The following is a 15597-nucleotide window of genomic DNA, read 5'->3' as shown; positions in this document are numbered from 1 at the left end:
GGCGACGGATGCAGTGAGATTTTAGTTGCATAGTGACCATTGGGGGAGGTAACGGGGTGGCTACAAAAAAGCCGGTGTGTCTCCACCATTTTCTGGGCATCTCTTAGTCAGCCAGTGCAAATTTGTTTGCAGTGGGACTGATCCCGGTGTCTTAGTTGAGATGGAAATTCGGAGACACCATAGGGTTGCTCAGAAGTTCGATGGTGGGACCGATGTTCCCGATGTTGTGGCTTTTGTATGTAAGCAGCGGATCTGATACGTCAGCTGTGGGCATTGCTGTTTACAAGACATTGGCTTAGTCATTAGCATATTTTTGCAAGTCCACAGTCTGAAAACTGTGAATCAGGCCCTTAGGGATCATATAAAATATGTATGCAGTAAGTTATTTTGCATTCATTTACATTGACTTTTAGAGACCAAGGATAATTTTCAGGTACAACAGGAGAAATGGGGTTGGTTTCCATTCATAATTAATACAGTTACAGGTCTTTTTAGGTCAAACATCTTGTTGCAGCTGACTAAGCTGGGTACACATTTAGCGATATTTTGAATGATTTGCCCAATTCCGACAAATCGGAAAGACAAATTGTTCAAATTGTCAAGTGTGTTCTGGCCCCGGTGTCTGAGGGCGGGCAGTGCACGCCCCTGTAGAGTTGTCAGTGGAATCGTCCGGATCGGCACTACAGGCAGCTCAACCTGACGATGTGACTGACAACCCCATGCAGCGGGATTCAGCAGGGATCGACATACCGGGCACCAGATTGTCTAATGTGTACCAGCCCCCCTTTGGCAAGTGGGTGATCATCAGTCACATCGCTGGGTACACACATCGTTTAGGGTATAGTCATCTTTATACCTAGAACCTGTTTTAAAAGTGTTGTAACTTCAAAGACAAGCTCATCAGTGTAAGTCACTCTCCTGGGACCCCAGTTATGCCTCTATAATAGCCGCTGCTCACTGTTGCTGGACAGGTGGCGGAACAGTGTCCTGTTGCTGCTGTAGGACGGAGATGTGTATTGTACATGATAACCAATTATAGAAATACTGTGGGCTTCATTCACTGCAATCCTTTCACTGTAGCAGTTTTACACGGAGGACGTGATCCCTTGTCTATTGGTGCTGTGTGGAGGCTAATATAACGTTATTGTTCAAGGTAAATCACTGAATCTATGTAGTAAATATATGTTTTTACTAAAGTGGACTATCACATTAAGCAAATCATGCAAAAACAGTCATTTTTTAGACTTGTCTCAAAATTGTGACTTTTTACCTAATGACCCTGCAGTTAACACAGTGAGGCTACCTTTTAATGAGCACACAATAATTTATGATTGCGATTGATTTAAAATTATTGAAATGAAAAACACTGATGAGGAATATTAGAGACAGTTCTGTGATTCAGTCTACGACAATGAACATTATCTCCCTTCCCAAGGTCACCGTCAAGGGCACAACAGGAAGAGGGGAGGGTGCCATTGATTTTGAAGTAATGAGGTTTATATTATGGCAGATGGAATCCAGATTTTGATTTGAAGGACATAAAGAGAAGCCTCCTGAGGGGGGCAGAGCCATGCCCAGGTCTGGGGCGCAGCTGCCGAATTAATCCCTTTAATGCGACAGGGCAGCAGTACAAGGAATTATTAGCAGCAGTAATATAAAATTAAAAGACTCATCAAATCAGAATAAAAACTGACAAATTAAAGGAGGGTTAATAACAAAGCTCAAAGAACAACTGTGCCCTAAGCCAATGTAGCTTAACAGCATGGCAGTGAAATGCAGTGAAGTAATGATGCTTGCCTTAAAGCATTTACACTGATGTAGTAGATTATTATGTATAAAGTAGATTAGATAAAGGATTCAGGACCTCATCCAGAGTCGGTCGTTGCGGCCGCACGGTCGTACGCCACCGATGTTCGCTATACTGCGCATGCGTAAAGTTCGCAATGCGCAAACTAGCCGCTACGATCAGAAATTTCTCTCTCCTTGGACACAGCCAGGTCGGTAGTTTGAGTGACAGATGGAGGCGTTTGTGGGTTGTTCCAGGGGAAGGTGCTTGAAAACGGGGGAGTGGAGATCCGAACGCAGACGTGCCTCATTATGCGAACAGCGTTTTATGGGAGTGCATACAGATTATGGGAGTGCATAATTAACAAAGTAGCGTCATGGCACATGTGACATGGGAGGTTTTTACACTGACATGATCGTAGAGCTTAAGAGGGGGTATGGTCAACCTTTAGCTCTACGACCAGTTCCGATGGTTCCCGATGGTCTCGATTAATCCTTATATGCCTGGAGATGACGTGGAATGCGTACGAGAAGGGGGCGTATTTTTTTGTCTTCCGACCGCTTCCTCCCCTTGGTCGGCCAACTACCGATCCGAACTTAGGGACGCAACTTGCGAGGGAATCATTTGAATATCCGGCCCCTTTTCCCGTACGACCGTGCGGCCGCTTCGACCGACTCTGAATGAGGTCCTCAATCCTTGACTTTTGGTTGTGCAGCCGCTTATTGCAGCAGCTTATACTAAAACATCATGTGACATTTATATACAAATCCCTGAAGTGACAAAGTTTTACTTGCAACAACACTTATTTTGAGGCTACTTACTGTCCAGACAGGGTTCACAGACAGTCTGGTTTACGCCACATTCATGTAGGACACCTTCTCCAGCTCCGCATGGTCTGCAGCACTCTCCACTCTTGGTGTACTGCTTTGTTGGACAGTCCTCAGCTCCAACCAACAACTACAGAGACACAAAAAAACACAGAGCTGACACAACATAACACAACTGTGTTTATCGAGACCAAATCATTATTCAGATTTTCATGCCACAATGCAGCTTCCCAAACTCCACCATTGCAGTGCTGTGTTTAAGGATATTCATGCTTGAGCACAGGTAACTTAATTAGTACCTCAGTCAATTTGATTTAACCACCTGGACTCATACATAGATATCCTTAAAACCTGGACTGTAATGGCGGAGTTTGAGAAACCCTCACTATAGTTTTAGATGTATTTAGATATGGATTAGGCTGATAAGTTTCAGAATATTTTGAAATAAATATATGTTATTTAATGAAAGTGTGTTTAGAAGCAGGGAAGGAGGTTGAACACGGATGTTATGTTTATTTATATAAAATGCAGCTACATACCATACATGCCTACCCTCCTGGAATTCACGGGAGGCTCACGATTTTTCAGGAAACCCCCTGCACCCCCGGAAGGGTAGGCACTTCTCCTGCATTCTGCCCACTTCCTAGTCAAGTAGGCAGAATGGGGAGAATATTAGCGGGGATCGGCAGGTCGCATCATTTAGCCACACCCTCTATTTAAAATATGCATCATGACAGTGAATTCCTGTGAGGGGAGGGGCTTAATTACAACATTTTGGTCACATCTCCCCCAACTCCACCCACATGCTGCTCCTCCCCGGGCTTCTCCCGGGGAATAGAATGTCTAAGTCGGCATGCATGCTATATACTGTACATACATCTGAACAGAAATTTAATACAATACAAATATAACACTGTTTCCTGAAACCTGAGTAACTTGTTAATAATAATAAAGGAAATATCTATCCAAAGGAAATTTTGAATATTAAAACATCCCTCCTCAACTAAGTGCAAAACAGAGGAGCAATGTTTTGAGGTCTTATAGCATGCGATGAAGTTAGTAATTTCTGAGTAAGGTCAGAGCTTGTGCAACTGTGCGTGAGGCTGCGATGGTACTCGACTGTACCAATGTTTTCTCAGTCTTTCTAAACATTACGGATGTGTGTAAGGTAAAGTGGGCGTTCCTGTGTAGTGCTGCGGTGGCATAGCGATCGCAATGAATTAGCATACTATCGCAGTTGAACTGCGTGTGTAATAACTGTTGCATTCGCAGTTGCATTCCGTAGTGAATCAGGCTCTCTATCAGTATATATAAATTGTGAAAACACCTCCCAAATAGACAATACAATGTTTACTACACCATTTGCCACTGCTGCCTAAAAATAACTACATTTTAAGCACCACTGTGCTTAAATTGTAGTTTTCCTCTCTGCTGACTTGCAGCACTATGGACCCTTTGGCTGTGTACCTGTAACAGATGAGTCACTAGTGTGATCACTATAAGACTGGCCTGAGGAAGGTGCTTAACAATGATGGACAACTTCTTTACATTTATGTTAAATAAATTTTACTTGTTTCTATAGCTATTTTCTAGACCAGCCATGTGCAACATATTGATCGTTATGGGGACACTCAGATGTAGATCACCATCCTGTCCAGGATTCCTCCAAATGGGTCAAAGACCAGGGGCTGCCTAATCCTGGACAGGTGGTATCTGGGAATTGTTGTGTGGGTCATGGTGCTGGTGTTGTCACTGAAAGTGTGTCACTGGCTGACCCTCTTTGCTGCTGCAGTCTGCACTAGGTCCCTTCCTTTGAGTAATCCTTCCTCCTGTGGGCAAGACTGGAGCTTCAGCCTGGAGCCTGCCTTGTGGAGTCATCTGGAACCTGCTGGTGCATAGAGCTTATTGGCTGGTTCTTTATCTCCGTTCACTTTATCTCCATCCAAGGCTTAGTAAATAGACCCCATTATTCCTTGTGCACCTGGGTATGCTAGGATATTCTTACACAACAGTTGGAAAGTCAAAATTTGTATTCCTCTTCATACACAAATTTACCAAGCATTTGAAGCTATTACAGCCTTACTGTTCTAAATAACAGTGATCATCCTCTTTAATAAATTAAACAAAAATTTGCTGAGAACAGAGGGAGAGTTTGAGGTATAGTCTATTTAAAAATGAGCTGCCCCATCAATTAGTAGAATAGTCTTCCAGTTAGAGAGCCTGCCCTCCAGTGATTGAGACTCCTAATAAACAAGACTAATTTGCCATGAGAGAAAAGGACAGCTCTCCAATAATCAAGCTGCTATTTTTCCACACTCAGCATTGTAATAAATATACTCAAATGACTATAGAGTGGTGGTTTCCCATATTAATTTCCCTTCCTTTACCCTCCCCAATCTGCCTAAATAATCACATCTTCGAAGTATCCTCACTAGAGCACATATGGTGTGAGGTATATATGTCACTGACCATCTGTGCTGTGTGCATTCTGAATTACATTCATTAATGCTGCTTTAGCATATAAAATACAAAATGTTGCATGCCTGCATAGTCATCCAAACCGATCTCCATGCTGTCTCGTAACAAGGGTCATCCAAACTGATGCCTATGCAGTCTCACAGCAAGGGTAATTCAAACTGTTGCCTATGTAGCCTTGCAGCAAGAGTCATCCAAAATAATCCCTTAGCTGTGTCATAAGGGTCATGCAAACAATTCCTATGTAACCTAACAACGAGAGTTATCCAAACTGCTCACTATGCAGTCTCGCAGAAAGGGTCATTTTTAAATAGCTGATTAATCAACTCTATTAACGGTACTAATTCAGGACATTATAAACCAAAGCAAAGGATACAGTATTAAGTAGTGACAGCAATTCGACAGTTGCAAAATAAAAGCAAAGATAGGGGAACCTGAGGACCAATGTGCCACCATCTTCCCTTCTACAAATGCCAGAAAATTCCACGTTTTTAATCACTTCGTGTCAAGGAATATTGTTTAAAGGTTTTTTTTCAAAGTTGTAGTACCACTTATGACCATTTAAAATGGATTATTAATTATTGTACCATATAATTTGTAGACTCTATTACAGTTGGATGCATATAAACCATATTCGTGAATTTCATATAAAAAATAAGTAAAAGTAAATGTACACCATGATAGCTCACATTAAACTATAACATTATCTCCCAGCTCACAAATTCTAAGCTTGCCCTGATCTTGTATTCAGCAGTGGCTGCAGATGAATGCAGGTAGATGCAATTACATTGAAACTGATCAATCCCCGCGTTGCTCACTAATGCATGTAAGTTGAGTGACCCCATACTTTCTTAATTATAAAGTGTGTCATTTTTAGTATTATAAACAATAGAATTCCCTTGAATATCATGTATCAGTTAGTGTAACCACTTAGAAGTGAGATGTTTAAAGAAAAATCACAAACTGATACACTGTTTACATTCCAATGAAGCCGAGTAACTTTTTAGATTGAGTTCCTCACTATTGCTTCAAGAAATAAACTAAATTACAAATATTTTCCTGTAACAATTTGTTGATTTTAGGTTGTCTTTTGCATAGGTTTTTTTATGATCTTTGAAACACACATTTTTGGTAATTCAGTCATTTCAAGTCAGCTGGTTAAATTCAATACAAACTATACATATAATTATGATTATTTCTTCTTGCGTAGTGACCCTGAAGGGTTGAGAAATCTCAAGTAATTAGTATGAACAGGTTAAATGGAATTGTCAGAATCATGATACAGCTGGCTATAACATGTAGAAACGTATCACAGAACATGCACCATAAGATCAAAAGTTATTAAAATTAAAATCTGTAAAATGAATAGAACATGTTGTACAAAATCACATAATTATGTACTGCTACTAAAACTAGTAGTCCTAATTTATGAACAGACAAAACTTAGTACAAGTGATGTTTTGCAAGGTTACTTGCTTACTGTTACACTTTTTAGCTTTTTCTACTAAAAATGGTAGTAAATGGAAGGATCGAAGATGCTCTTTGCTGTGTTGTAGGCATAGTAAGCAGTGTTTATATTCTCACTGTACTCAATGATAGGCAGTACCGGCACCATCTCTAGGGCGGAAGTCCCTATCCTAACCCACCCCGCGGCTGTCCGCGCCAGCCGCCCGGCTTGCCTTCGATCGGTATGCCGGGCGTCGGTCTCCCGGCGTAGGTAAAATTAGAGGCATGGGGATTTCGACACCTGTCATTAGACCCCTGCCGGGATTAGACAGTCGGGAAGCCGGCGGTCGGCATTTCAATCGTCGGCTTCCTGACTGCATCCCATCTCGGGTATACATTAACACTCCTGCCTGAAATATGTGTCACCAGACCAGCTGTTCCAGCTATTTTACTGAATGGAGAGAGGTAAAGGGAGAGGAGGAGCGGTACTTACCTAGACAGCAAGTCGAGGATGACTTTAAGGTGAGTACTGATACCTTTGTTTTGTGGCACAAGATTTATTTACATGAGTTAAAGGGGTAGAAAAAGGCAGATTTAGTAGATCATTCCTGGTTTGCTGGAGGACACACAGTCTTCCTCTCCACAAAAGGTTTGTCTTGTCCATCATCTATGAGGTTGCGGACATTGATTTCTTCCTATATTTTCAGTGGGACACATTCTGCATCTTCCAGATACACTTTTGTGGCAAACTGTGTTTCGAAGCAACCCCCACCACACTAATAAATGTGCAAATATACACAAGTGATAGTCTTGATGACCCCTCAATCTTATTATTTATGATATAAACTACATTTTCAGATGTATCTACACAGTTAGGCACAGAATGATTGCCTGCAGACAGTTACAAGGAAAAGGGGAATAAGTGAACACATTGAAATGTCTGTATTAATGAAAAGAAAGGTATTTTAATGGTACATAAGAAAGTACAGTTTCTGATTAGAAAAGGGGGACATATAACATTTTACAACAGATGAAAGAGGTAGAAGTCAATGGTGTGCAGGAGGAGGACGGAGGGAAGGGAGCCATAGGAACATAAGTAAATTGGTGAGAGAACAGATAAATTATCTTCAGAATAAGTGAAATGCTGTCAATCAAGGAGGGAATACACAGATAAATTATTAAGGATTAAGTGAAGTGGGAGGAGAAGGTGATATGGGAAATAATAAATGGAAATGGTGAATGATGGGGTGTTACCGGAGGGTGAAGAAAACAGAAAACAAAAATAAGTCAATGGGACCATTATAAATCAATCACCAATCTTATAGCGTAGGTATCACATGGAAAACATATAGTAGATAGTGAGTGATCAGCTATAGCAGGGATGGGGAACCTCAGGCCCGGGGGCCGTATCAGGTCATTTGGTCTGGCCCTTGGAGCTTTTTTCTGCTAGCCTCATCTGGCCAGCAGAGTGCCTATAATGGCACCCTGCAGCCAGAATCTATGCAGCAGTGCCACCTGGATCGTCCTTAGGATGCTTCAGACAGTCACACTGCTGCCCTTACAGCTCTCAGAGCATCCTCAGGATGCTCTGGGCATTGCTGTAATCACCGGCGATTGGGACCCCACCCCTGTATGATGTCACACGGAGGGGGCGTGGCCTGCACCAGGTCCACAAATAATGTTATGTATATCAAAATGGCCCTCAGCAGAAAAAAGGTTCCCCACCCTTGAGCTATAGACTGTCATATATAAACATATTTGATGTTCTGTCACTATCAAACTTTTTATCATTCATACACTGTGAGCTATGCCGGACCAACAGGGTGGCTGGGGATGTCGCCCAGGGCTATCTCACACACTCGGGTCTCTACGCCTAGCTAAATCACCATCATCGGACAGGCCCTTGGGGTGCAGGGTGCAGACTGCAACAAATGATGCAAGCATAAGTGATGTTGTCAGCACAGAAGGTGTCAAGTGGGAAGGGCAAGAAGGAGGAACATGAAGGTCCCAGGCAGCACCAGCTATGACCGTGGCGCAGCATATGCTCCTTCAAAGATCCTCCCGCAGGTTCCAAGATTTGAGATCAAAGGGTGGTGAGTAGCAGTGGGAATGCATGTGAAATGGGGGCATTGTGTGGCAGAATGTGAACTGGGGGCACTGTGGAATAATATGAACTAGGGCACTTTGTCCATGATGTGATCTGGGGACACTGTGGTATGATATGAACTGGGTACACTGTGGCATAATGTGAACTGGAGGCACTGCGTGGCATATTTATTAGGGGACTACGATGTTTTCAACACATTTGTGGTGCTGGGAGTATTTACAACTTATTCGTTTTAATAACATTGCCAGTACATAATCTTGCATTTTTTATTGGTAGGGTCCCCCAGAAATTAGTTGTCCATAAAAGTTAGTTGCCCTGGGGCGCCCCCAAACCTTTATTTGGCCCTGACTGTAAGTATACTAATTCACATTTTTCTTTTCTCTGCAGCCCAGAAAACATTCTTAGAAGTCTTGGAACAAGATTCAGTAGAGGTTCCACACCATTTCATTCTATTTTGGATGTAACTTTGGAATAATATATTATAATACATTTATTTTCTCTTATAATCTGGGTTATTAACAAAGCAATGACCCATAGCAACCAATATGCAGGAAGTCCCCTCCTTTAGAGTTAGGAGCAAATCCAGCTATTAGTGTATATTTCAATGTAAAGGGTACAAATGAAAGTTGTTTCCTACATGCAGGGAAAACATGGTGGCTTTGCTTATAGAACACAAATACTGGGCAGCTTTGCAAATTTAAGTTCTACCAGTAAATCCCCCCCCCCTACTCTAACTGCACACTTTAAATTTGTCACCCTACAGCTCAGAAAGGTTTTGACACTGTACAAACTTGCACCTTAGCTGGACTGAGTTAGACCTAACTCTAAACCAACTACCTTGAGACATTTTGGAGTAGAGCATAATATACATATAATAATAAGACATAATCATCATCAATTTTATTATTATCATCATCATTAACTATTTCAGTTATTCTTAAAGACTGGAATTACTTGACCTATCAGGAGATGATGTTGGTTAAGACTGGCTACAGGTTCAAAGCATTAGAAAGGTAACACCTGCACGGAATATTTCAGCTCTGCCAATAACTACGTTGTAAGTTAGTGTGGGGGGAGCTAGTAAAGTGGGAAGGGCTATGACAACAAGTAGCCAAGCTAAGTATCTAAACATTAACTACAATATAGAGCTAAGGTTCCAATGAATCTGCAGCAGTAGAATTGCGGAATCAATGGCATCTCTTTATGAAATTAGGTTCATACACCCAATGTGTTCATTTTCATTATAATGAAATGTATGAGTGATACATTTCTATTTATTGTCTCTTTGAGTGTGTTATAGTAGTACTGTTTCCTGCTACTCTCAAGAATTGACAGATCAGTCAGTGCCAACATGGAACCCTATAAGATCACACAAAAAAATCCTTACATCGTGGGTGGGCAGGAATGCAGATCAGTGCAGATTTGTCAAGTTCTTGCAGATGTTTAGCAATTAAACTTGTGAATAATTTACCTGCCAGATTCCAAGTGTTGATATTTCTAATGGCGATTACCACCATACACACCAAATTGGGCCTCAATACTCTTTATTCAATTTGACATACCAGTCACTATTTAAATAGCTCACCAAGCATAGTCCCAAAATGTTTCAATTATATAAACATCAGTAAAGTAAACATAACCTTTTGTAAAAATAAGATCTACCTATTACTTCTTCTGACAGAAAAAAAATTACTTAAACAAACAACGATTTCTAATGGCATGCTTGAGAAACTACTGCTATTTTTGTACATAATAATAACAAACGTAATTTAAAATTGCAATTCTTCTAATGGCTTACTATATTGGAAATCATTACAAATGCACTTGATGTTATATTTTACAAGCAAACATATAAACAAAATTCTAAAACAAGCTAAAAGTTAATGTAATAGAAACCAGACTTCAATATTTCTTTATGTGTTTATTTTTTAATGAGATAGAAAATGAAAAAATGTAAAACTGTTCTAAAATCTATAGCCAAGAGATATTATTAATCCAAATGCTATGGATCTGCGCCAGCATGAAAGTATTAGAAGGAAGACGTCTACAAACATGTTCAACTAACAACATATACAGATAGATAGATAGATAGATAGATAGATAGATAGATAGATAGATAGATAGATAGATAGATAGATAGATTGATTGATTGATAGATAGACAGACAGATACAAATTTTGTTAGTTTTATATATATATATATGTATATATATATAAAACTATCATTCTTATTATACTTTGGAACGATATACTGACACTTCTCTGAGAGTTCTTTCCATCTCTCAGTCTGACTCATTACTTAATGATCGAGTGTAACAATTAAATTTGTCTGCAATGCCAGAGCCATGGTGGATGAGTTATTTATGTAGGACTCAATGCAGTTTGATCTCTTCAAAAATGGCTGTCACTTCTACAACCCAGTCAGTAATAGAGACATACTGTGCAGTAAAACTTAATTCGCCTGAAACGGATATCTGGCAAAACTTTATTTAGCCAGTTATCCTGAGCAGAATGAACAACACTGGAGTTTTTCCTAATATGCAAGTAAGGCTCCTTAATGTCAGACACATTTCTGCATAATGGATGTTATTATGTCTCTAATTATTCTTTGTGTGTCTTTCTGTCTGTCCTACTGTATGTGTGTGTGTGTGTGTGTGTGTGTGTGGGGGGGGGGGGGGGGAGGAGGGTCTGTGTGCCACATGTGTGTTTGCCTTAATTTGTATTTCTTAATAGTGTTGAAAACTAACAAAAATTTGGGTTAGTATTAGATTAAACCTATCAAAATCCCTAAAACTTTGAGCGGTTAGATGGCTTCTTACCATACTTGCCTACTTTTGAAAAAGCATTTCAGGGATATTGTGACAGCAACACCTATGAGCGCGGCGGTAAAGTGGACGTGTACTGCTATATCTGAGAGCTGTGTCATAAAATTGACTTACATCCAAATGTAAATGAGCCCCAAAGCAGTTAGTAAGATCTACATGTTGATGAAAACACACTGATACTTTTCACAGAATGCATGTAGCCCTAGAGCAGAGGTTCCAAAACACGGTCCTCAAGGCTCCCCAAAAGTCCAGGTTTTAGAGATATCCATGGTTGAACACAGGTGGATTAATTAGTACCTCAGTCAATTTGATGTAACCACCTGTGCTCACCCATGGATATCTCTAAAACCTGAACTGTTTGGGAACCTCTGCCCTAGGGATCATTGTGCCTTATAACCAATGCAGGGATATTATACTAATGATCCCATTTGAATATATATATATATATATATATATATATATAAGCTTCTTAATGGGGTAAGGTGCAGGAAGATTGCTAGACTCTACAGGGAGATTACTACTATTTCAGGGAATCACCCTGACAAACAGGGAGAGTTGGCAGGTATGCTTCCTGCTATTTCGATTTTTATATGTGCTGCGAAGCGGATTCCAGACTTTGCTTCTTAATATCGTTCTTATTGTTATGAAATATTTCTGTAAAAGAAAGATAAAGGTCCTAATGTTTGGCTGAATCGATGTTCAAACGGCCAAAATAGATAAATCTACAGTAGATGTTGGTACAACACATACAGACATGTGCAAATTGTGGTCATTGTCTAACTATAATATTCACCGGTGCTGAATAATATCTGAAATATACTGAGTGGCCTATATTTTGGGCCCATACATGCTGCAATTTCTGATTAATTATCTAAAAAAACAAATGGCCTCAAAATTAAAATGCTATATGCATTTTATACATATGCATGATGCCTGAGTATATGTACAACCACCTGTGCTTGTTACTTCATACTAGGAGGCCCATTTTACAACAAGTTTAATCATATTCGACAAGTTTTAAAACTTGTTGCGTATGATAATGGTGCTCCAGCCAAACAGTTCCCAACTGTCAACTGTATGAAAAATGACAGTTGGGAGTTGATTGGCTGGAGCACCATTTATCATTCACAACAAGTTTATCACTCGTTGCATATAATAAAACACGTTGGTAAATGGGCCCCTAAGGTAGTACACACTGAACTGACTTCAGAGACAATCCAAAAATGCAGCGTGCTGTGCTCATGGTTCGCCCAATGTCTGCAGTCCATATTGTGAGTTATAATGCGGACCTTACAGTATTTATCACTATTATGAAAACCATTTTTCCTGACTTCGCTTGTCAGTGTCATATCAATAGGAAAGCTTTGTGAGCTGTTTATTCTCAGCAAGCATAACATAGCTGGAGGGGATTTTGGCAGTATAGCCTGTGTACATTTTAATGTAATGTATGAAATTACCTGAATCTGATTATGATTAAAATCATCAGAAATGTGCTGTATTTAAAAGACAACAGTTATAAACCAGCATTTTACATAGCTCACTAAATGTTTCTGAGATGAAGAAAAACTAACAATAAGGTTCTAATTCCAAGCCAGGCTGCATGGGGTCACCCTCTTCTTAATACTATATATGAGAAGCACATGTCCCCCACTGTGAGCTCTCCCTCTCACACATGATCCACATCAAAGTTCATACACCGCCAAAGATCACAGGGCTCTGAATCCGTGAACAAGTGGTATAAAAACGCTCAAAGGAGGGAAATTATGTTTTAGGTATAGTATGAATGCACACATGTGTTTATCACAAGTATGATAAACTGTGAGCTGGGGTCATGTTCTGTATCATTAGTAGATGGAAAGGTTTTAGCAGAAATGATATAAAAAGTTTATATAGAAATAGGAGATACAGTACATTGCTGCAACTTAAAACTCTCAGGGAGAGATGAACTACAGTAAGCTCTGGAAAGTAGTAAATGAATACCTACCAGCCACTCAGCTCCTAACTGTCATGTTACAGGCCATACTTGCCTACTTTTGAAAAATCATTTCAGGGAGATTATGAAAGTAACACCTACTAGTGCGGCGGTCATGTGGGCGTGTACTGCTACATCTGAGAGGCGTTTCATAATACTGATTACATCCATATGTAAACAAGCCCCAAAGTAGATAGTAAGATCTAATTGTTGATGAAAACACACCGATACTTTTCCGAAAATGCATGTAGCCAAAGAGATCATTGTGCCTTATAACCAATGCAGGGAATTATACTAATAATCCCATTTGAATGTATATATCTCTTATTTATATATATATATATATATATATATATATATATAAACAGCTTTATAATAGGGGTAAGGTGCAATTAGGGAGATTGCTAGACTTTTCAGGGAGACAGGGAGATTGCTACTATTTCATGGAGTCTTCCTGACAATGAGTGAGAGTTGGCAAGTATGTTACAGGATGTGTTTGAAAATTGACAGTTAGGAGCTGATTGGTTGGTCGTTTATCACTCTCCAATTAATCACTTTCCACAGATTAGTACATTTGCCCCTCAGTGGTTTCTTACATTGATCTTTTCATTATTCGCTCATTTCTTGTTAACCTGAGAAATAGAAGGAGTTGTAGGCAGGGGTTATATAGAGCAATAGAAGTAGTTTCAGGGCTCTATTTATTAACATTATTTTTACTAAAATAAAGTAAAAAGGGGTGTTTTCATACCCTTTTCACATTATTTTAGTTTCACCTAAATTTACTAAAGGGTAATTGGAGTAGAATTAGTAAAATTCTACTCCAAGCCCTAATTATCACATATTTTTAGTAAGCAGATCACATTTCCCATAATTGTATTGGGAAATGTGATCTGCCTGAGATTTACTAAAAATAAAATGTGAAAAAATACCGGGGGAAGCCCTGTGATAATAATGTCACCTGGAGATGGAGTTATCCAGGCTTTCCCCCCGATTCCTCGACTCTTGCTCTGCTCTAACAGACAGAGCAGAGCCGGGCTCCAGTGATCAGCTGTGTGGTCTAAAACTCTCCACAGGGGGGTGGTCGCGGGGGGGTGTAGCGGTGGCCGGTCGGCGCATGTGCGGTACCTTGTCACTGTATTTTTTCTGAAAAATACAGTGATAAGGCTGCGGAGGGGATTTTCTGGGACAGAGCTTTATCGCAAGCTCTGTCCCGACAAGGGATACTTAATAAATCCCTGTGATATTGCCTGAATTCGCAATGCAAATTCAGTCGAAAATATCACACTACAATCTGCATTCTAAATGCGAATTGTAGTAAATAGAGCCCATAGTGAGGTGTTTTAGAGTATCATGAGAGCAGTTATGAGAGGGAGGTGGAGTAATAAGATGAATAATAATAACAATTCTAGGAGGCGTTATAGGGAGAGATTAAGTGGAGTAAAATGAAGAGTTAAGGAGAGATAAAGGGGGGAGTGATAAGTAGTGGTTATATAGAGTAATATTATAGAGTAAGAGTTTTATAGTAAGGGCCACTCAGACTTGTGGATATGCCCCATTGTTGTATACATTACAATATTGTGCACCACTGTGCGTGGAGGGTCTTGATCATGACATTGCAAGGGGGTGTGTGGTTAAGCCTCTCCCGCAATCCTTGGCCCCTACAGACGCACGGGTAATCTGAACCTGTACCACACACCCACTTGCCTTTTCCTGGCGCCCCTGGTTATATTTAGTGTGAGGTTACATAGAGTAAAAGGAGGGAATTTAGGCAGAGATTAAGTGGAGTAATAAGAGGAGTTATACTGGGAGGTTGGAGGAGTATTATGGAGCAATAAGAACAATAGCGCATACTTACCTACTTTGCAGGGCACTTTTCTGGGAGCCACCGAAGAGGACTTGCTGCTCTCATCTTCGGGGGGGCGGGGCCAGACTATAGCTGTCATTAGGCACTGCCCCCTTTACAGGAAAACCCCGATTCCCATGTCCGCGAGGCGGTGGAGCTAAATGACACGAATCATACCGTTTAGCCCTACCCCCTCCCTACGGACCTGCAAATTTCTCGTTAAATCTCCCCATCCTGCCCACTTCACTAGGAAGTGGACAGGATGTGAGTGATTTGCCTACTCTTTCGGGTGTGTGGGGGGTTACCCAAAAAATCAG

General features: G+C 40.4%; 1 protein-coding gene across 1 annotated transcript in view; it reads right to left on the bottom strand.

The window, feature by feature from the left end:
• Positions 1 to 15597, bottom strand: part of NGFR (nerve growth factor receptor) — a 96132-nt gene that overhangs the window by 61478 nt on the left and 19057 nt on the right. The window contains exon 2 of the mRNA XM_088443579.1: positions 2608 to 2743. Within this exon, the coding sequence (XP_088299705.1) occupies positions 2608 to 2743 (136 nt within the window). The remainder of the gene's footprint in view (positions 1 to 2607; positions 2744 to 15597) is intronic.

This window comes from Taudactylus pleione, unplaced genomic scaffold, assembly GCF_031769625.1.
Source record: "Taudactylus pleione unplaced genomic scaffold, aTauple2 ptg000331l, whole genome shotgun sequence".
Taxonomy (NCBI): Eukaryota; Metazoa; Chordata; class Amphibia; order Anura; family Myobatrachidae; genus Taudactylus; species Taudactylus pleione.
Note: the sequence above shows the minus strand (reverse complement) of the source record. Positions and strands in the feature narration are given on the sequence as shown.